General features: G+C 39.4%; 1 protein-coding gene across 7 annotated transcripts in view; it reads left to right on the forward strand.

Annotated features, from left to right (window-relative positions):
* The window catches only part of dock6 (dedicator of cytokinesis 6), a 33,868-nt gene extending 20,483 nt beyond the window's left edge, over positions 1-13,385 (forward strand). For 4 of the 7 annotated variants that reach the window (XM_028454332.1, XM_028454335.1, XM_028454336.1 and 1 more), the window contains 26 exons: positions 291-386; positions 464-604; positions 713-826; positions 915-1,085; positions 1,911-2,050; positions 2,143-2,312; positions 2,421-2,572; positions 2,950-3,132; positions 4,701-4,827; positions 4,913-4,997; positions 5,073-5,169; positions 5,252-5,386; positions 6,242-6,394; positions 6,479-6,637; positions 6,718-6,818; positions 7,578-7,770; positions 7,850-7,993; positions 8,116-8,247; positions 8,373-8,387; positions 9,238-9,363; positions 9,442-9,528; positions 9,593-9,829; positions 9,908-10,051; positions 10,965-11,071; positions 11,164-11,337; positions 12,730-13,385. In XM_028454332.1, the coding sequence (XP_028310133.1) occupies positions 291-386; positions 464-604; positions 713-826; positions 915-1,085; positions 1,911-2,050; positions 2,143-2,312; positions 2,421-2,572; positions 2,950-3,132; positions 4,701-4,827; positions 4,913-4,997; positions 5,073-5,169; positions 5,252-5,386; positions 6,242-6,394; positions 6,479-6,637; positions 6,718-6,818; positions 7,578-7,770; positions 7,850-7,993; positions 8,116-8,247; positions 8,373-8,387; positions 9,238-9,363; positions 9,442-9,528; positions 9,593-9,829; positions 9,908-10,051; positions 10,965-11,071; positions 11,164-11,337; positions 12,730-12,769 (3,423 nt within the window). In that variant the 3' untranslated portion in view covers positions 12,770-13,385. Of the gene's footprint in view, positions 1-290; positions 387-463; positions 605-712; positions 827-914; positions 1,086-1,910; positions 2,051-2,142; positions 2,313-2,420; positions 2,573-2,949; positions 3,133-4,700; positions 4,828-4,912; positions 4,998-5,072; positions 5,170-5,251; positions 5,387-6,241; positions 6,395-6,478; positions 6,638-6,717; positions 6,819-7,577; positions 7,771-7,849; positions 7,994-8,115; positions 8,248-8,372; positions 8,513-9,230; positions 9,364-9,441; positions 9,529-9,592; positions 9,830-9,907; positions 10,052-10,964; positions 11,072-11,163; positions 11,338-12,729 lie in introns of those variants that run through there. The other 3 variants (XM_028454333.1, XR_003674581.1, XR_003674582.1) reach the window with 3 other exon arrangements.
* Positions 13,386-18,043: the final 4,658 nt, after the last annotated feature.

The raw sequence follows: 18,043 nt of genomic DNA on the forward strand, positions 1-18,043 counted from the left end.
TATCAATTTTACTAGACTACAGACGAGATTTAAAAAAAAGAAGAAAAAACCTAATTGTAGAAACTCTAACTTTATGCATTATATTAAAAAAATTACATTTACATTACGAATTCAGCGCTGAGATACACATGGTATTAAATGATCGACTTAAATTGATATATATATATATATTTTTTTTTTTTTTTAAACCTAACCCTATTGAATACAGTTTTCATTTAATTTAATAAAGCTCTACTTGCATCCTTATGATCTTATTTTTGTCAAACTGACTCCCCCTGGTTCTTGCCTAGCTGCTGCATGAGGAGCTGGCCTTACAGTGGGTGGTCAGCACCAGTGCAGTGAGAGAAGCAGCTCTACAGCAGGCCTGGTTTTTCTTCCAGCTCATGGTCAGTGTCCTGTACATATAACGCATCCCATAATGCTCTGCAACGGATGAACTTTTCTCAATGTTTCCTCTCCTCAGACTAAAAGCATGGCTCATCATTTGTTCCTGACCTCTAAGTTGGACGCCCCCAGACGTCAGCGATTTCCAGACCGCTTTGTAGATGATATCGCAGCGCTGGTGTGTGCCATCAGTGCAGACATCGCAAGCCGTTGCCACAAGGTAGACGTGAAGTGCACTGGTCAACAACAGAATGATGGCTTTGGTATCTCGTAGACTCCCTCGTGTCCCTCCCCCTGTCTCTCTCTGATAACGTCCACTGTCTCCCAGGATGTGGAGCTTGTGGAGAGGTTAAATAGCAGTCTTGCCTTCTTCCTGAATGACCTACTGTCTCTGATGGATCGGGGTTTTGTATTCAACCTCATCCGCTCCTACTACAAACAGGTGCCCATTCTTCTGTTGGTAAATATTCACATGCTCTCACTGCTAATGTCTCTCATCACGTTTTTTTCTTCTTGTTTGTCTTGTCCAGATTGCCAATAGGCTTCACACAGCACAAAACCCAAGCTCTCTAAATGCTTTAAGGATGGACTTCATCCGCATCGTCTCCAGCCATGAGCATTATGTCATTCTGAACCTGCCCTGCTCTACTTTGAGCCCTCCAGCCTCTCCTTCACCCTCCACCTCTTCCACCACCTCACAGGTATCACACACATGCACAAAAACAGTGTACGCACCAGGGTTGGGCTCAGTTATAATTGTAATTGTAATTTTAAAAATCTGTTGCTGTCGTTATCATAATTACATTGTAATTGAGTTTAGATAATTCCCTTTGTAATTGGAATTGCCATGAAAATTCGATAAAAATTGTCAATTATAATTTAACACAAAACTGGGGAACCATGTTACAGTTCTTTGTAAAGTTCTACACATATGTAGAAAACAATAATTAAAATATGTTTCATATCAACACATTTTACCATTTAAAAAAAAAAAAAAAAAAAAATTCAATCGAGGGGTATAGTGACACAAAAAAGGCACAAAGACCTACACCAAAAATATTAAAACCTATATTTGCATTGATTAGGAAGCCTAATAAGGTAACCAATGGATAGGAAAGAAGACGACAGATATTTGTTTTTAGCGTATTTTACAGCTGATTTAGGAGCTGTTAGCATAAGGGATGCTAACAGAAAGCTAACTCAAAGGTTAACTCTTATTAGGGTATTTATTTCAGGCTCAGTAACTGTGATTTAACTTTAGTAATTGAGAACGTAATTGTAATTAACTTACTGAGGATAAAAAATAATTGTAATTTATTTGTAATTGGAAAAAATGTCAGTCACTGTAATCATAATTGGATTGTAATCGGACATGGGTAATTGAAAACGTATTTGTAACTGAAAAATGTAATTGACCCCAACCCTGGTACGAACAGCAACAAAAGGGCTTTATTTATGTATTTATTTATTTATTTATTTTTCTTATGGTTTTTCTGCACCTTCACTCTCTGTTGTTCCACACACAGAGTTCAGCCTTTTCAAGTATGGTGCAGGACCAAGGTGTGGCCACCATGTTTGAGCTGTCCGTCCCCTTTCGTCAGCAGCACTTCCTGTCAGGCCTGCTGCTCACAGAGCTCTCCCTCATCCTGGACCCTGATGGAGAAGGGTGTGTTCTCCCACGTAGCAGACACATTTGTATAAATCATTGGATAAATAATTTTTATTTAAATGTGTGACACATTCCTTTTGGACCTACAGGGTTTTCTTCCTGCATAAAAAGGCCATCAGTGCCGTTCACTCCCTCCTGTGCAGTCACGACGCAGACCCTCGCTACATGGACCTCCAGGTCAGAGCTCACATAGCTCAGCTCTACCTGCCCCTCATCCACGTCATCATGGAGACGCTGCATCAGCTTCATGACTTCACTGGTCAGCAGAACAATCGCATCCTTTTCCTCCTCTAAATCCCCCAGTCTTTTGTTTTATTAATGGGATTGCCTTTTCTTTTTTTTTGTTTGTGTGTATGTTTCCTTGCAGATTCCTCCCCTGTTCGCGTTCGACATGCATCCGCCCACGCTGATGACACTGACCCAGACAGTGGCAACACTATCAGTCAGTCTGTTGCCATGGCGATAGCCGGTTCACCTTTGCCGCATGCCAAAGTCCATCCTTTCGCGTTGCCCAGTGTGGTGAGTGATAAAACAGGAGGTCAGACTGTTTGCTTTAAGGCCGTGTACGCAGACGAGTCACACATTGGCCTCTCAGTGGGAGGCACCTGCCACAGTTTGAAGGATGATCAGTTATTAAAAAAACATTTGCATTCCTCACATGTTGTTCTTCACTCACGTACAAGTGCTCTATTTGATCGATAGGTGACGCCCTGTCCAGCTGTTTGTTTTCACGTCATTTGATTGGTTAATTTGTACTAAAATATGAAAAATAAAAACCAAATATTTCACAATTAGAAAGGTCATTAAGATATTTACAACAATCAATCCTCCAAAAGATGTTTTGTTTTTAATCTAAAGAAGATGTTTACCAGTGTGTGTGTGTTTGTTTCCACCAGCCCGGGCGCCAGTCCAGCTTTCTGTCAGCGGAGTGCAGCAGGACTCTGCTGGTGTGCTTCCTGTGGGTGCTGAAGAACGCAGATGCAGCTCTCCTTGAGCGCTGGGTGTCGGATTTGTCTGTGCTTCAAATTAATCGTCTTCTGGACCTGCTTCATCTCTGTGTCTCATGCTTTGAGTACAAGGTACAACCTGAACTGTCTTTTAGTAGTACCTGGATGCCATTAGAGGTCATTACTGATGTGTTGTAGCACGAGATTTCCTGTAGGAGGTTGACAATTGTTTAGGTGATGGTGCAACTCCCTCATTAAATTAAAATCAGAATGTACCGATAACATCACTATCCTTTGCCACACGAGAACAAATAGAGAAAACTGGAGAATGTCCCTGGAGAAAGGTTTAAAAAAGCCCAAAGGATATAAAGTAAAACGTTACACATCAAATTGAAGATACTATTGAAGTACGCAGAAGTATTCCCACTTCATTCCATCAGTTTCCCCTCATTCCCTGTTTTATGTATTGTTTTTTTTTTTTTCTAATGTGTTGAATGTCTCCTTTGATCTCTTTCCTGTATATCTAAGGCACTGGTCTGTTACCTTTACTCTCAAAGGAGCCATTTTAACTAATCTCACCTGGATTAAAATTCTTCCGGAGCCAAAAAAAAAACCTTCTCTATGAAAACAATACAGCGTATAAAATTCTACACAGTTAAAATAATATCGAATCATTTTCCGTGGTAATGGATTTGAAGGGCTACAAAAAATAACTTGAATTTGAGAACACATGATCATGTTGGTCAACACATGTTAATTAATTGCTAATTTCTCGCAGCATATCAAGCATGCATATTAAGGCGGACAGTTGATGGTCAGTAGAGGTTGTAAGAGTTGAAGTAGGATGGTGACAGATGGAGTTATTGCACAATGCGATTAATTTTTAGGTCAACCAATTGTTTTATCATAATTTTATTTGACGTTAATGTCATTAATCATCAACACCCTCTGTAAGAAATAACAATTCTATATTTATTTTTCTAAAGCTACAAGGGGCCATTGCAAAAGAGTCAAAGAGCCACATGAGGCTCCAGAGCCGCAGGTTGCAGACCCCTGTTCTAGGGCAACAGTTACTCAACTTTTAACACACATTGATATGAATTTCAAATGTCTTAAGCCTTTTTTTCTGAGAGAGAGAAGGGTAATATTATATCGGTATTTGCCTTTTTTCAAATGTATTATTTATTTATTTTTTTTATCAGTCTTAGGTTGACACTAAATGTAGTGCAATCATTTCTTGTCAAATATGAATGTTTTTTTTCTTGTTAAAAACACCAAATTAAACCACCACCAGTCCTCCCTAAGGGAAATTATGAACAACTTTATATTGGTAAAATACTTCAAAAAAAGGGTATTTCTTTCCCCACCAATATGTACTTAAAAAATGATGCTGAAGTTGAATTAGTTTTCTTATTTTGCACTGATGATGTTTAATTTGCAATACATTCATCACATTAAAATCTTAAAGTGTTAATTCCATAATGTGATGTAAAACTAAGGTTGCAATTTAGATGTTGGACAATATTGATATTGGCAACAAGCTAATATCGAACGTCATGATTTATGTGATATTAATGTTTCCACATACTGACACTGGATGAAAACCAGTGCTCGTCTATGGAGATTCATTTTAGGTTCTCAGATCTCATTTAACATCAGTGATGATGTTTTTTCCTTGTTTGGTGGTGGGGGGGTTATAGGGCAAGAAAACTCTAGAGAGAATCAACAGTCTGACATTCAAAAAGTCTCAGGACATGAAGGCTAGACTGGAGGAAGCTATACTGGGAACCATTGGCGCTCGTCAGGAGATGGTGCGCCGGTGCAGAGGTTTGTAGCGTGTCACTTTAGCTGTGTTTGTGCTGTCTGCATCTTTTTATGTGAAGTCTTACTGGAAACGGCCTCATTTCCTCAGAACGAAGTCCCTACGGCAGCCAGGAGAACGTCAGGTGGAGAAAAAACGTCACTCACTGGAGACAAAACACAGACCGAGTAGACAAGTGCGTCCCCACATAAAAATTTCAAACATACCAAATGTGTTGCATGTGAGCTAAAATGAAATTGGTGCATTGCAGGACGAAGGCTGAGATGGAGCAAGAGTCAGTTGTGGATGGAAACCTCGCCACAGAGGCTTCTCTGATAGTGTTGGACACACTGGAAATTATTGTCAAGGTCAGTTTCTCATTCTTCTATGGCTGCTGACGCAAAGCAGAGCCTTTCTGCCATTGTTTGACATGTCTCCGTCCTGGTTCAGACTGTGGTGGCCTCAGAGTTGAAGGAAAGTGTGTTGGGTGGAGTGCTGAGAGTGCTGCTGCACAGCATGGCAGGGAATCAGAGCGCCCTCTTCCTGCAACACTGCTTCACTACGCAGAGAGCGCTGGTTTTCAAAGTGAGTGGCACTTTGTGTTTTAGATTTAACTCTATAATTTGATATAGAACATTATTGAAGTATATAAGCAACTTAAAGCTGCTGGAGGCGATCATTTTTTGTCAGATAAAGACATAGTGTAGACCTTACAGTCTATACTTATAGACACTTCTATGCATCCCACCAGGGCCGTTCCTATGAAATTCTGGGCCGGGGAGCATGACCATTGAATTGTACTTTCTACTTTTCGTTTTACCTCTTTCCGTTTCTGGCAACCCAATTTTAATCTACTAACCGAAATGTTGGCAAGTCATGGTCTGAGTGTCAAGCGTTGACTCAAGGCATGGACAATACTAACTCAAGGTTTTTATTGCTGTGTTTCACACAAAGGCAAACACAAGCTGTTCCTCCTCAGAGTGAGATCAGTCCTAAAGCACAGCAAAGTACACATGCAGTGCTTCTAGCGAGAAAATGTCACTTGGTGTTGTTAATTGTGAATTTTTATGTGATTTTTATGAAGATGACAAGATAAGGTAGCTTTTTTTTGCGTACATCTACAGAGGTGGTGTCTCCTTTTTGCTCTGACCTACAGCTGCGGTCAGGAGCTGCTGTGAAGCTGACTGTCTGTCTGCGCGCCTTAGGACAGGAGCACAATGGCATATTTGCAGACATTAATTAATTTGTTTCCTACGGCACACCTAACAAAATCTAAGTGTGCCACTGCACCGTGGTTGAAGAACCCTGGCCTACACTATGAACTTTAACAGCTTTAAATGTGTTTCTCTGTCTTATTTTCTTTCATTTTGCACAAAAATACTTTGAAATCAATCTTTAGCATCGCGTGTGCATGTTAATAATGAGATGCTCTGCCTGTAGTTTCCAGAGATGCTGTTTGAAGAGGACACGGAGCTCTGTGCCGACCTGTGCCTGAGGCTCCTCCGTCACTGTAGCAGCAGCGTGGGCTCGGTCAGAAGCCACGCCTCGGCCTCCCTTTACCTGCTCATGAGGCAGAACTTTGAGATTGGAAATGTAGGCGTTACTATGGTGATGTTTTGATAATATATGGCTGTGTTTGTTGTTGTCAGCACTTTAAGTGTTTTGCTTTTTCTCCAGAACTTTGCACGAGTGAAGATGCAGGTCACCATGTCCCTCTCCTCGCTGGTGGGAACGTCACAGAACTTTAACGAAGAGCATCTCCGTCGGTCCCTTAAGACGATCCTGACTTATGCTGAGGAGGACTTAGAGCTGCGGGACACACCTTTCCCAGAACAGGTACCAAACAATCTACAGAGCAACAGCACTCTATGTAGACCGGAGTCAATAATGAGGTGCGTGTATTCACAAACATCTAGGTCCAGGATCTTGTGTTCAACCTGCACATGATCCTCACTGACACTGTGAAGATGAAGGAGCACCAGCAGGATCCAGAGATGCTCCTCGACCTCATGTACAGGTACAAAGATTAAAAAAAAAGAGAGAGAAGGGGATTATAATTTAGGAGGAAAACTACATTTCAAGATACAATGTGCTAGAACAATACTGAAAAGAAGTATAACTATAGAAAGGGTTAAACAATGGAACTGCCTAAAGGATGAAATTAAACAAAGCACCAACATAAACAAGTTTATAAAGTCATATATCATTAGTAAGTATAAGAAAGAAGAGCAACAATTTTACCTAGGACAGCATTAATATACTGTATAATATGTATATAATGGTATAAAATATATGAATACTTGATAAACATAATAAAAGGTATATATTGTGAATATTATTAATTTATATATTGCCACACTAAAGTTAATAGATGAAATTTGTGCCTTAGATATGAAATAGTATTATATTAATAATATGTACATGTCATGTAGATTCATGTGTATGTATCTATATATGTTTGATGTGCATGTGTAAACTATATATAAAACTTGTGCAGAATATATATATACATTAAATGTGTATTGTAGAAATAGTAATACAAGTTATTTTTTTTGTGTGTGTGATATTATCTGGAGAACCTCTTTTTTTGTTGTGATGGGGTTGATATATATAAGCGTTTGCTTCAATCTACACCCTTTTGGCTGAAGAATTAGATGATTGAGTGTTGTTTGTTCTGTTTTTGTTTTTCTGAAGACTGTCGAAATAAAATTCAAATTTAGATGCTGGAAAATAAAAACCCACTAAGCAAATTGTCTGAATGTCTTTTCTGGCTCAGGATTGCTAAGGGTTACCAGAACTCTCCTGACCTGCGGCTGACGTGGCTCCAGAACATGGCAGGGAAGCACTCGGAGAGAGGGAACCACGCTGAGGCCGCCCACTGTCTGGTCCACAGTGCAGCACTGGTGGCAGAGTACCTCAACATGCTGGAGGATTGTCGCTACCTGCCCATTGGCTGCGTCACCTTTCAGGTTCGCCATGGCTGCAAATGTGATGACTTTTAAAGATGATCAAACAAGCCCCCTGATTGGTCCATTTCTCCTCTTGCAGAACATTTCCTCCAATGTGTTAGAAGAATCCGCCATTTCAGATGACGTCCTCTCCCCAGAGGAGGAGGGAATCTGTGCTGGGAAGTATTTCAGTGAGTCTGGCCTGGTTGGCCTCCTGGAGCAAGCAGCCGCCTCCTTTAACATGGTAGGCTTCACAGTCTGGGACCCCTCGCTGCTGCACTTTATTGCATTCATGCAGCTAAAGGAGGGGTTGCTCCTTGAGACGGTATGTGTAGAGCTGCTGATCGCATTGTGCTTTGACCACAGGCGGCCATGTATGAGGCCATTAATGAAGTGTACAAGATCCTGCTGCCCATTCACGAGGCCAACAGGGACTTTAAAAAGCTGGCTACCGTGCACGGGAAGCTGCAGGACGCTTTCAACAAAGTCTACAACCAAGTGAGTCCACAGTTTGACCCCAAAGGCATCAGCAAATAACGTGTGCGCGTGTGTGTGTGTGTGTGTGTGAAAGAGATAATGAGCTCTCCTCTTTACTGTGTTTTTTTTTCTTTGTGCATTTGCAGAGTTCAGGATGGGAGGTAGCATGTGTTTTAATGTGTCACATGGTTTAAATTGTTTGACTCACTTCTGATTTTTCATTGACAATGTTCTTTATTTTTTTTCTGTTGCCTTTGTGCGCTCCTATCTGAATAACGTCTTACTGGTAAGTTCAAATATTTGATACTCGGTTCAAATGTTATAAAGGTTCTAAGGTGCTGGGAACTATTTGTCATTCTTAGAGCTGGGTGGTATGGACCAAATCTTATATCTCAATATTTTTTCACAAAATGGCGATATGAGATATAATACAATCTCAATCATTTTAATTGACTAGAAAAGACAATTCTGGATTAAATTTGCTAATGCTAAATGCCACATAGGCATATTTATTAACAAACAGTTGCACAATATGTGCCACTTTTTGTTTTTTCACCTATAAGGGACAGCACGTGTGAGTGAAGTATGTAGTGTGGCTTGTTCGGGGGAAGATCTGGCAATCCATCAAACTGTGCTTTTCGTGCCTTTCTGAGAAGTAGTTAAAGCAGAGACTCCTAAAACAAGTATTTTTATACAAAATAGGCTATAAAACAAAAAAAAAAAAAAATATATATATATATATTAACATAGGCGATATTGTAATTTTATATATCGCCAAAATAGAAAACTTGATATATCTTGAATCTCAATATATCGCCCAACTCTAGTGATTCTGCATGTTCATCTTCTTCTTCCGAGGGAATCATACTTACCATGCTCACATAATCGCCTTTTTTTTAAAGCAAATGACCAACATCCCCATGCTGTGTATCTTTGGAGGAGTGTACAGGTATAATAGACGATTTATGTATTTAACCTTTTGATTTTTTTCCTCCTGTTTTTAGCGTTCAGAGAATGTTTGGGACCTACTTCAGAGTAGGATTCTATGGATGCCAGTTTGGAGACCTAGACGAGCAAGAGTTTGTCTACAAAGAGCCTTCGATAACTAAACTAGCTGAGATCTCCCACAGATTGGAGGTACTGTACCGTAACTTGTCACAACACTGACTATTGGGTTGTAACTTACTTAGAGAAGCTGATCTCTGTGCTTTGCAGGAGTTTTACTCTGAGAGGTTTGCAGACACAGTGGAGATTATCAAGGACTCTAACCCGGTTGACAAAAACAAACTGGATCCCAGCAAGGTAAAGCTGAGTGTGATAAAGAGACGGGTTGAAAAGCACAGCACTGATCCGTGGACTGTTTCAGGCCTTCCTCCAGATCACGTACGTGGAGCCTTTCTTTGACACATACGAGCTAAAGGAGAGAATCACTTACTTCGACAAGAACTACAACCTGCGGACCTTCATGTACTGCACACCCTTCACGCTGGACGGCCGAGCTCACGGCGACCTGCATGAGCAATACAAGCGCAAAACCATCCTGACCACATCCCACGCCTTCCCTTACATCAAGACGCGCATCAACGTCCTCCACAAAGAGGAGGTGGGTGCTTCTGCACAGGTGTCGCATGTTACCTGGACACAGTGCATGTGCTTAATAAGCTTCTCCTCCGTTGCTCAGATCATCCTGGTTCCCATCGAGGTGGCGATAGAGGACATGCAGAAGAAGACGCAGGAGCTCGCCTTCGCTACAAACCAAGATCCTGCTGACTCCAAGATGCTTCAGATGGTGCTGCAGGGCTGTGTAGGCACCACGGTTAACCAGGTAACCCTTTACGCTGCAATACCTGATGTTCTGATAGGGATAAAGTTGACCTCGGGGTCAACCGTGGCTTTATGGTACAGTGGGTTGTCCAATAACCGAAGGGTTGGGGGTTTGAATCCTGCTCTGTATAAGTCAGTGTTGTTGTCTTTTACCCACATTGCCTCGTTTCATTGTGCATGAATGTTGGTGGTGGTCAGAGGGGCCGTAGGGGCAAAATGGCAGCCACGCTTCTGTCAGTAAACCCCAGAGTAACTGTGGCTACAGTGTAGCTTACCACCACCAGTATGAGTGATGTGAGTAACTGGTGTAAATTCATACATTTTTTAGTAACACGCTTTGTCTCCTCAAAAAAAGCGCTATATTAATCCAATCCGTTATTATTATTAACATAACATAATTGAGAATGAACACAAATTATAATTCATGAACTGTAAAAAAAAAGATAATAATACATTAGAAAAAACGTTAATAAAAAAAAACAACATAAAAAAACTGCCTTTAACACACACTAAAAAGGTAAAATGAAATGATGTACAAAGAGAGTATCACACTCTAAAATAGTGGAAATTATGACTTTGCTAAATTAATTTTTTTAATGGGTTATTCATATGCTCGTTTTTAATTTAACAAAAATAGATTTATTGGTCAAATTTTAGGATTTCATAAAAACAGACTCCCGTGTGAAATGACAGATGCTTGTACAGTAGCTGTGGGCTGAACAGGATTATAATCCACCACATCTTCAGTATTTGGGGCTTCTGCAGTGTGATGTTAAACACTCAATAGTTCCCATTCGATTTTACACTGTTTCAAATTATTATTATTATTATTACCTTCTGTTCAGTTTAAAGAAATGTCAGACATTCCTCAGCTGATATGCACCCCCCCCCCCCACACACACACACACACTCAGGGCCCCCTGGAAGTGGCGCAGGTCTTTCTCTCTGACATTCCTGATGACCCAAAGCTGTTTCGCCATCACAACAAACTGCGCCTGTGCTTTAAAGACTTCACTAAGAGGTGATGACACACACGCACATACACGCACACACATTCACACAGCGCTGTGCGGCAAATAAAAACAAGTTCCGTCTCTTCTGTTTTTCATGCAGGTGTGAGGATGCCTTGCGGAAAAATAAATCTCTGATTGGACCAGATCAGAAGGAGTACCACAGAGAGCTGGAGAGGAATTACCATAAACTCAAAGAAGCTCTGGGACCACTCATCAACCGCAAGATCCCCCAGCTATACCGAGCACTACCAGCACAGGCTGCACAAACACAACGGTAACATAAGATAGTGAACACACATACACACACACACACAGCGACACACAGCATGAGGTCATGCTGCTTCTGGGAACCAATCAATAGAGCAACAGAAAACCCAGTAATATCGCTTTCCACAGTGATGATGGTCTCACTAGACGGAGCTCCAGTTTCCATATAAAACTCTTAGATCTTTATCGAGCTTTTTCAAATTATTAAATTTATTTTGGTGGAATCATTACCTGTCTTTGACTGCCAGGAAAGTGTTGCAATGTTGAGTTTGAAAACGCTTTAAAAGTCTTTTCAAGATAACAGAGTCCTGGAGTCTGTCCCAGTATAGTCAGGAATGGGCAGCGGCTCAACCGGGACAAGCTGCCAGTTGATTTTAGTGTCAAAATGGAGACAATTATCACAGAATTAAACATATTTGAGTTCTATAATTGATTCCAATTGATCCTCAATCAACCTTTTTTAAACAACACAAGCTCTGTATAGGGAGACGAGAGCAGGATGGCTGGGACTCAAACCCATGACTGTGAGTCAGTGATGTAACTGCAGCACTAAATGATGAAATTTAGCTGGTTGATGTTGTAAAGGACAGCAGCAGGGGGGGGTAGAGGAGATCAGATGTACAGAACACATGGATGATTACAGAAATATTTACAGAAGAAAATCCTAGATTTATTGTTTTTCTTTTTAGTGAATGCCAACACCTAATCATAACCATAAAGTCTAATAAAACGTGCTTTTGAAATAATTAAATATCTCATTATTTCACACATTTTTATGATTTTTGTTCTGTCACAACTTACAGTACAGTACAGATAGAGTTTATGTGAAGTAAATGTTGCTAAAGCTGCAATAAATGTGTCTAAAGTCTGATTTAATGACTTTTGTGGGGTCAAGATGTTGGAAACTGAGGCGTCCTGATACCAGAAGATGCTTTTTTACTCTAACCTGTTGCCTTTTTCAGACAAAACAGGTTTTCTTGTCATTCATTTATCCGTTGAAAATGTTCATTACTTTAGTTGTTGCAAATATTGATTGATTGGATTTTTTTTAGAGTTTTAGTCTGCATGATTTTGCTGATTTATAAAGTTACTAAATATATTAGTCTAGCTTTTCATCAGAGGGAGTAATATTGACTTGTGTTATCATTTTCATTATTTCGTCATTTTCAGAAGGTGTCGGTGGGATTTTTTTTTTTTTAATCTATTGTTTGGAAACAAGAATGTCTATTTGAAATTCTCCTGAGGTTAGGAGACTTAGTGCTTGGATTTCTCAGTAGTTCTTTCATTTCCTGCAGCAGGTCTGATGGCATTGAGGATTAAAATGATGTAAATCTGAAAACGTACTTATCAGAAAACACTCATTAAAAATTATTTTTAATCTTGTTTGTTTCTCCTAAAGGAACTCCTATAACCGCTCCAGTCTGCGCAAGGTCGACTGATGAAGAACGCAAAGGAGCGAGTTTTCAAAATCTACACTGTCCCATCACGTCTGCTCCCTCCCTAAGTACAACCTCCATCTACTGTCACACACACACAGGCTGCCCCCTCAGGCAACACACACACACACACACTCACGTGAGCACACACACAGTTAGCTGTGACGTCCGTCCGTGCTGAACTACCGCCGCCGCTCTCTCTCGCACCACTGTAGGAAAAAAAACCCTGCTTTGTTTATACTGCCATGTTATCTGTTCTGTAAACACTGTCCTTTGGAGCGAGGCCCTGAGGTGTCGGTGTTTAAAAGTTAGATTTTAAAGTCTTCTCCGCTCAGTGACGATCCAAAGCACTCGGTCTCGCATGCATGTGGTTTTTACCTCCGTTTTTAATAACAAATCCCAGCTACCACATGCTGTTAGTGCCCAAACCATTTGAGGTTTGTCCTTTAGTGTTGTGGTTTTTCTTTTGGCTAGAAGCGTTTCCTTTTAAAGAAGCTGTGAGTTTGTCTGTCTCTCACGTGTCACAGCCTCAAATTAATCCGTTTTTTTCCAAACAGTCCCTGCACGGACTCACTGCCAGACTGTTATTAAAAAGTCTAAGGGCGTTTTCCTTTGTTATCAACAGACCAAATTTCTAACATTCCTGCTCTCTGGAGTTGTCCCGTTAATCTGCCCCTCGATATAAATGTTGTGTGTCGGGACAAAGTGCGCTGAGTCGCTGCAAAGCGCAGGTTACATTAGTCTTACAGTTTGTGTGGGTTAAAAGGCAGGCTGTGAGGTTGCAATGAATATTTTTAAACTGTGAAGCCGTCCTCCAATGCACTGACATTTATCACTAAAGCACTGTCCTCAGCAAGGCTGTCTTTTTTTTTTTTTTTTTTCTTTTTTAGTCCTTGCATATATTTTTAAAATGACATTTACTGTCCACATCAGTCAGACCATTCATCTGTTTGTGAAATAATGTCCAAAAACCACTTGCTATGGTTTGTATTCATTTAATTGCCCTCTGCCCAGCCATCACTGACAACTGTATCTACTGTATTAAATGCACTTTTGTAAACATACTGCAGCACGGTCCCATTGTATCTGCTACAATGATCTGTGCTTTTATTTTTTTAAATGGCTGGAAACTTTTTTTTTTTTTTTTTTTTTTTTTACATGTTAGAGAAGCATTTTTATTTATTTACAGTGCTTTCTATTAAAGATCTCTTCCTACATTGATTGTCAGCTCGTCTTTGTAGAACTATTGTGCCGTGGTATCTGATTTCACCATTTCAGGACTTTTTGTACAGTAGGGTTAGGGTTAAAAGAAGCGATATCCAGCATAAAGGATTACTGTCTTCATGACACGGCCTGTTTACATGCGCTCCAACTAAAGCTCAGGTTGACAGTTGCTATGAAGCAAAGTTACATAAATCCACGTGGATATCAGGTCTTAAGGTTTCCCAACAGAATATTTCCCTAAACATCACACCCAGACTTTGCCTATGTGCAAATTACACATTGTGCATCATCATGTCTTCTAGAGGTATGTGATGTGACGTAAATAGGATTTATCAGACCAGGCACTCTAGGTCATCATAGTGCTCTATGCGGACCTCCCAGTCACGTGACCCCCTAGCCAAGCATGAGACATTTTGACTAAGCTGAACGTCATGTCGTCGCAGTGTTTATCATCCGAAAAAGTAAATTACAAGAGGAAGATAAAGGACTTTTGGTTTTAGAAACAAAAATTGAAAATTTAAATTTTGAATTGTTTGTTTATTCCTTTTTGACCCTGATGAAGAAATATGCCTTGAATTTGAAAAACAGAAATAAAAAAAAAACACCTGTATTTTGTTTTTCAATTTCTTTTTCTGAAAGGAAAATTCAATGACCAAAACATAACAGTAGTGACTCTGTAGCTACAGGTAACTGAGCTGTTCCACGGCTCTCTTCTCTACTCTTTATTATGTTATTAGCTAATGTTGGTTGGTTTTTTTCACTGCTACAAAAAAAAAGTAGTCAACCATACACCGTTAGAACCGCGGCAAAATGCAATTTTTATCATAAAGGGCGACAGCTAAATGTTTGATTAACATCTGATTGATTTTATGTTTAAATTTAAAAAACTGTAAAATTGGGAGCCTGATGTGGTCTGCTATGAACAAGCTAACGTTATGTTGAATGTTTGATACTGCACACAAACATTGTGGATTTATATGGTAACAGTGAATTTATAACATTAAAAAGAACTCACAGAGAAATCATTCATTAGCCTTCGAGGGGACCACCATCAGTGTTTTGCCTGTTTATTGCAGCCAGCCACTTGCTTCTCGGTTTAGTTTCTTTTGGGATACGGTATAAACATATTCCTTTAGTAGGATCACAAATCTGATAGCGTCCAACAGCACAACATCGCTCTGGCATGATAGCGACCACCTGTAGACCGTCAAAATGGCTGCTCCAAATGGTGTGACGTCACGTGGGTGGTCCCTATAGGATAACGTACGAATGAATCCCGGTGTTTTAGCTTCAGGTGTTGAATGTTACACATTAGTTGTATAGAGAAAGAAAAAGCTGCCAGAAATGTAATATTATCCTGCATGTTTATGTTTCTTTCTTTCCTTCTTCTTCTTCTTCCAAGGAAATCCTACTTCCCATGTGCGAACATGTGCCAAATTTGAACAAAGGTCCAGTCCCATGCCAAAATGTCGCAGCTGCAAAAACAGTCCAATAGTCTAAAGTTCAAAACTTAACATATTCTTGCCAAATACATTTTTAATGTTCATTAAAGAAAATTTGTAACATTTTGAAGTCATTGTCGAGGATGTTTGGAAAATACCAGTTTTATCTTAAAAACATTTTCAATTAGTCAATGCAAAAATGACATTTTAGAAATTAGTTTTTCACTTATGGAGCCAATAAGTCATTGTTAAAAACAAATAACTAACATTTCCATGCTGTCTAGATGTAATATGTGTATAATTTTGTCCTAATAACTACATTTTTGACAGCCTTTACACACTAATAGCTGCTGTCTTATTTTGCATAAAATTACCCGGCCCTGAGCATTGCAATCCTTCTATTACAGCATTTAAGTTTCCATTTAACATCTTTGTTTAGAAGCAGACTCTATTATTGCTATGGCAACAACACATGATCAGGGTGATACCATAATTTTTTTCCTCAGAACTGACTGATTCCATTATTTTTTTCCTCTGCTTGATCTAAGAAAGCAATTATCATTGACTACCACAATGTTTTTTTTTTATTATTATTTTATTTCTTTTGGTGTTTCTTAAAGCCAGATTGTTGCCATTTTAAATGACTTCAGTTTTGTGGCATGTCTGTGATCTACTGATTTTCTACGAAATGAAACGACTGAATGAACATCCTCCAAGACTGGTGATTCCATCGTTTTTGCCAGGCGTTGTACAACACTCACCGGACGATAGGCATTTCTGTTTATGCTGACAGTGCACAGATAAGTTCATCACAGTGGGTTGACCACGAGGTCATGAACTTTAGTCAACCTGAAAAAAAAACACGAAGGCCGGGTTTATGGGTTTGTTGAGAGAGAGAGAGAAACAAAACATGTACAAAGCTTCTGCAAGTGTTTGATCCTAAGAAAAGTCATCAACCACAAATGAGAAGAGAAAGAAGGATCAGGAAAAGAGCTGCTCAAGAACCAAACACCTCCTGGTGTAATGGTGTGGGCCTGTATTTCTGCAATGTAACTGGTTTTGGAAAATTGTAGGCGTCACATATGCAGCATTATCTTCAAATGATTCAAATATACTGCAACATCCAAGTCCCCTGACATCAGTGTAACACTGGTGACAGCTGCAGTAGACCAAACACATCATATGATGGTGCTCACAGGTTCAGTCATGTGACAGCTTGATTAATGTTCATGTTAGGTTGTCCAGCTACCTATGGAGGTCACATGGTTACAGTCAGTCAAGCATACCCTATCCTAATGGTGGTCTAAAGGTAGGAGTAACAGGCTTGTATTGATGGTTATGATCCTTGGACTGGGCGATAGCTACACACTAGACTGGAATGGGGGTTCTTGATCAAGTCTCTGTCCTTTAATGCTCCTCTGGTGTTTTATGGGCACTGGTTTAATGTCATGCATCTGGTTGATTTGGATGTAAGTACAAAGTTTGAACCACAGGGGCATGCTTCTTGTATATTCTCAAGAAATTTCACTCATGCATAAATCCCTTTTAAAATGTTATCTAATAAATATTTCTATTACAAAGTGTAGCAAAACACTGAGGTTATGAGGTTTAAAGTACACGTGTGTTTACCTGAAATGGTTTGTGCACATCATAAAAAAATATGCCAGAATTAGCCAAATAGGTCTAAATTATAGCAGAAACTGGTTCTAATCCACAATGGGCCATCGTTGGGACCCATAACCAGCCTAACACTTCCACAGATGGCTCTAAATTACAGCCCACTATCCCAAATGGGTAAAATGCGGAGACAAATTTGACTATGGTAATTAAATAAGCATATATAATATTAGTAAGGAAGTATAACGTCCTCACTATTGTTTTCTGTGTACTTTATTAGGCCTTTTATTGTTATTATTATTATTATTATAGAATAATAACTCATCCCACAAATTTAGTCTGATTTTACCGACCGAGGTAGCATACAGAATACTTACCGGCATTTTTGTAAGTTTAGCACTTATTGATTAATTGTCAAAATTAAATTGAAATGTTCTCATTCTCATTCAAACTTATTGGTACAGTGAACACAGTGGCTCCTGATGTTAGTCATTATAATACAGTTTACTGTATTAATGATAATTATTCCAAGGGGTTAAACCAGTGGCTCCCAAACGTTTTTTGGATCGTGACCCATTTTCGATATCACAATTTTCTGATGACCCCAAAGACTTTTTTTCCTTCTAGAATTAGTTTTTGATCACGTTTGTGACAGTGTTACAAATACAGAATTTGTGACAGGTTGCGCCATCTCAGATATATTTATACTGCATATTATTGGAGCTAGATTTATATTTGAGAAAGTGAAAGTATGGAATACAGTTGTTTAATATTGTGTGTTTAAATGAACTAATAATAGGGATTTAATAATAATAAAAAAAGTATTAATCAGTGATTTTTTTTTTTGTAATCAATTACTAGACATTTCAGGCGACTCCATTTAAATTCCAGGCAACCCCAAATGGCGTCACGAACCCAAGGTTGAAAATAACTTGCATTTTCTTTGGGAAATGCAGTTTGTATTGTTAATAATAATAATAATAATAATATATAT

The sequence above is a fragment of the Gouania willdenowi genome, chromosome 8 (genome assembly GCF_900634775.1).
Source record: "Gouania willdenowi chromosome 8, fGouWil2.1, whole genome shotgun sequence".
NCBI classification, from domain to species: domain Eukaryota; kingdom Metazoa; phylum Chordata; class Actinopteri; order Blenniiformes; family Gobiesocidae; genus Gouania; species Gouania willdenowi.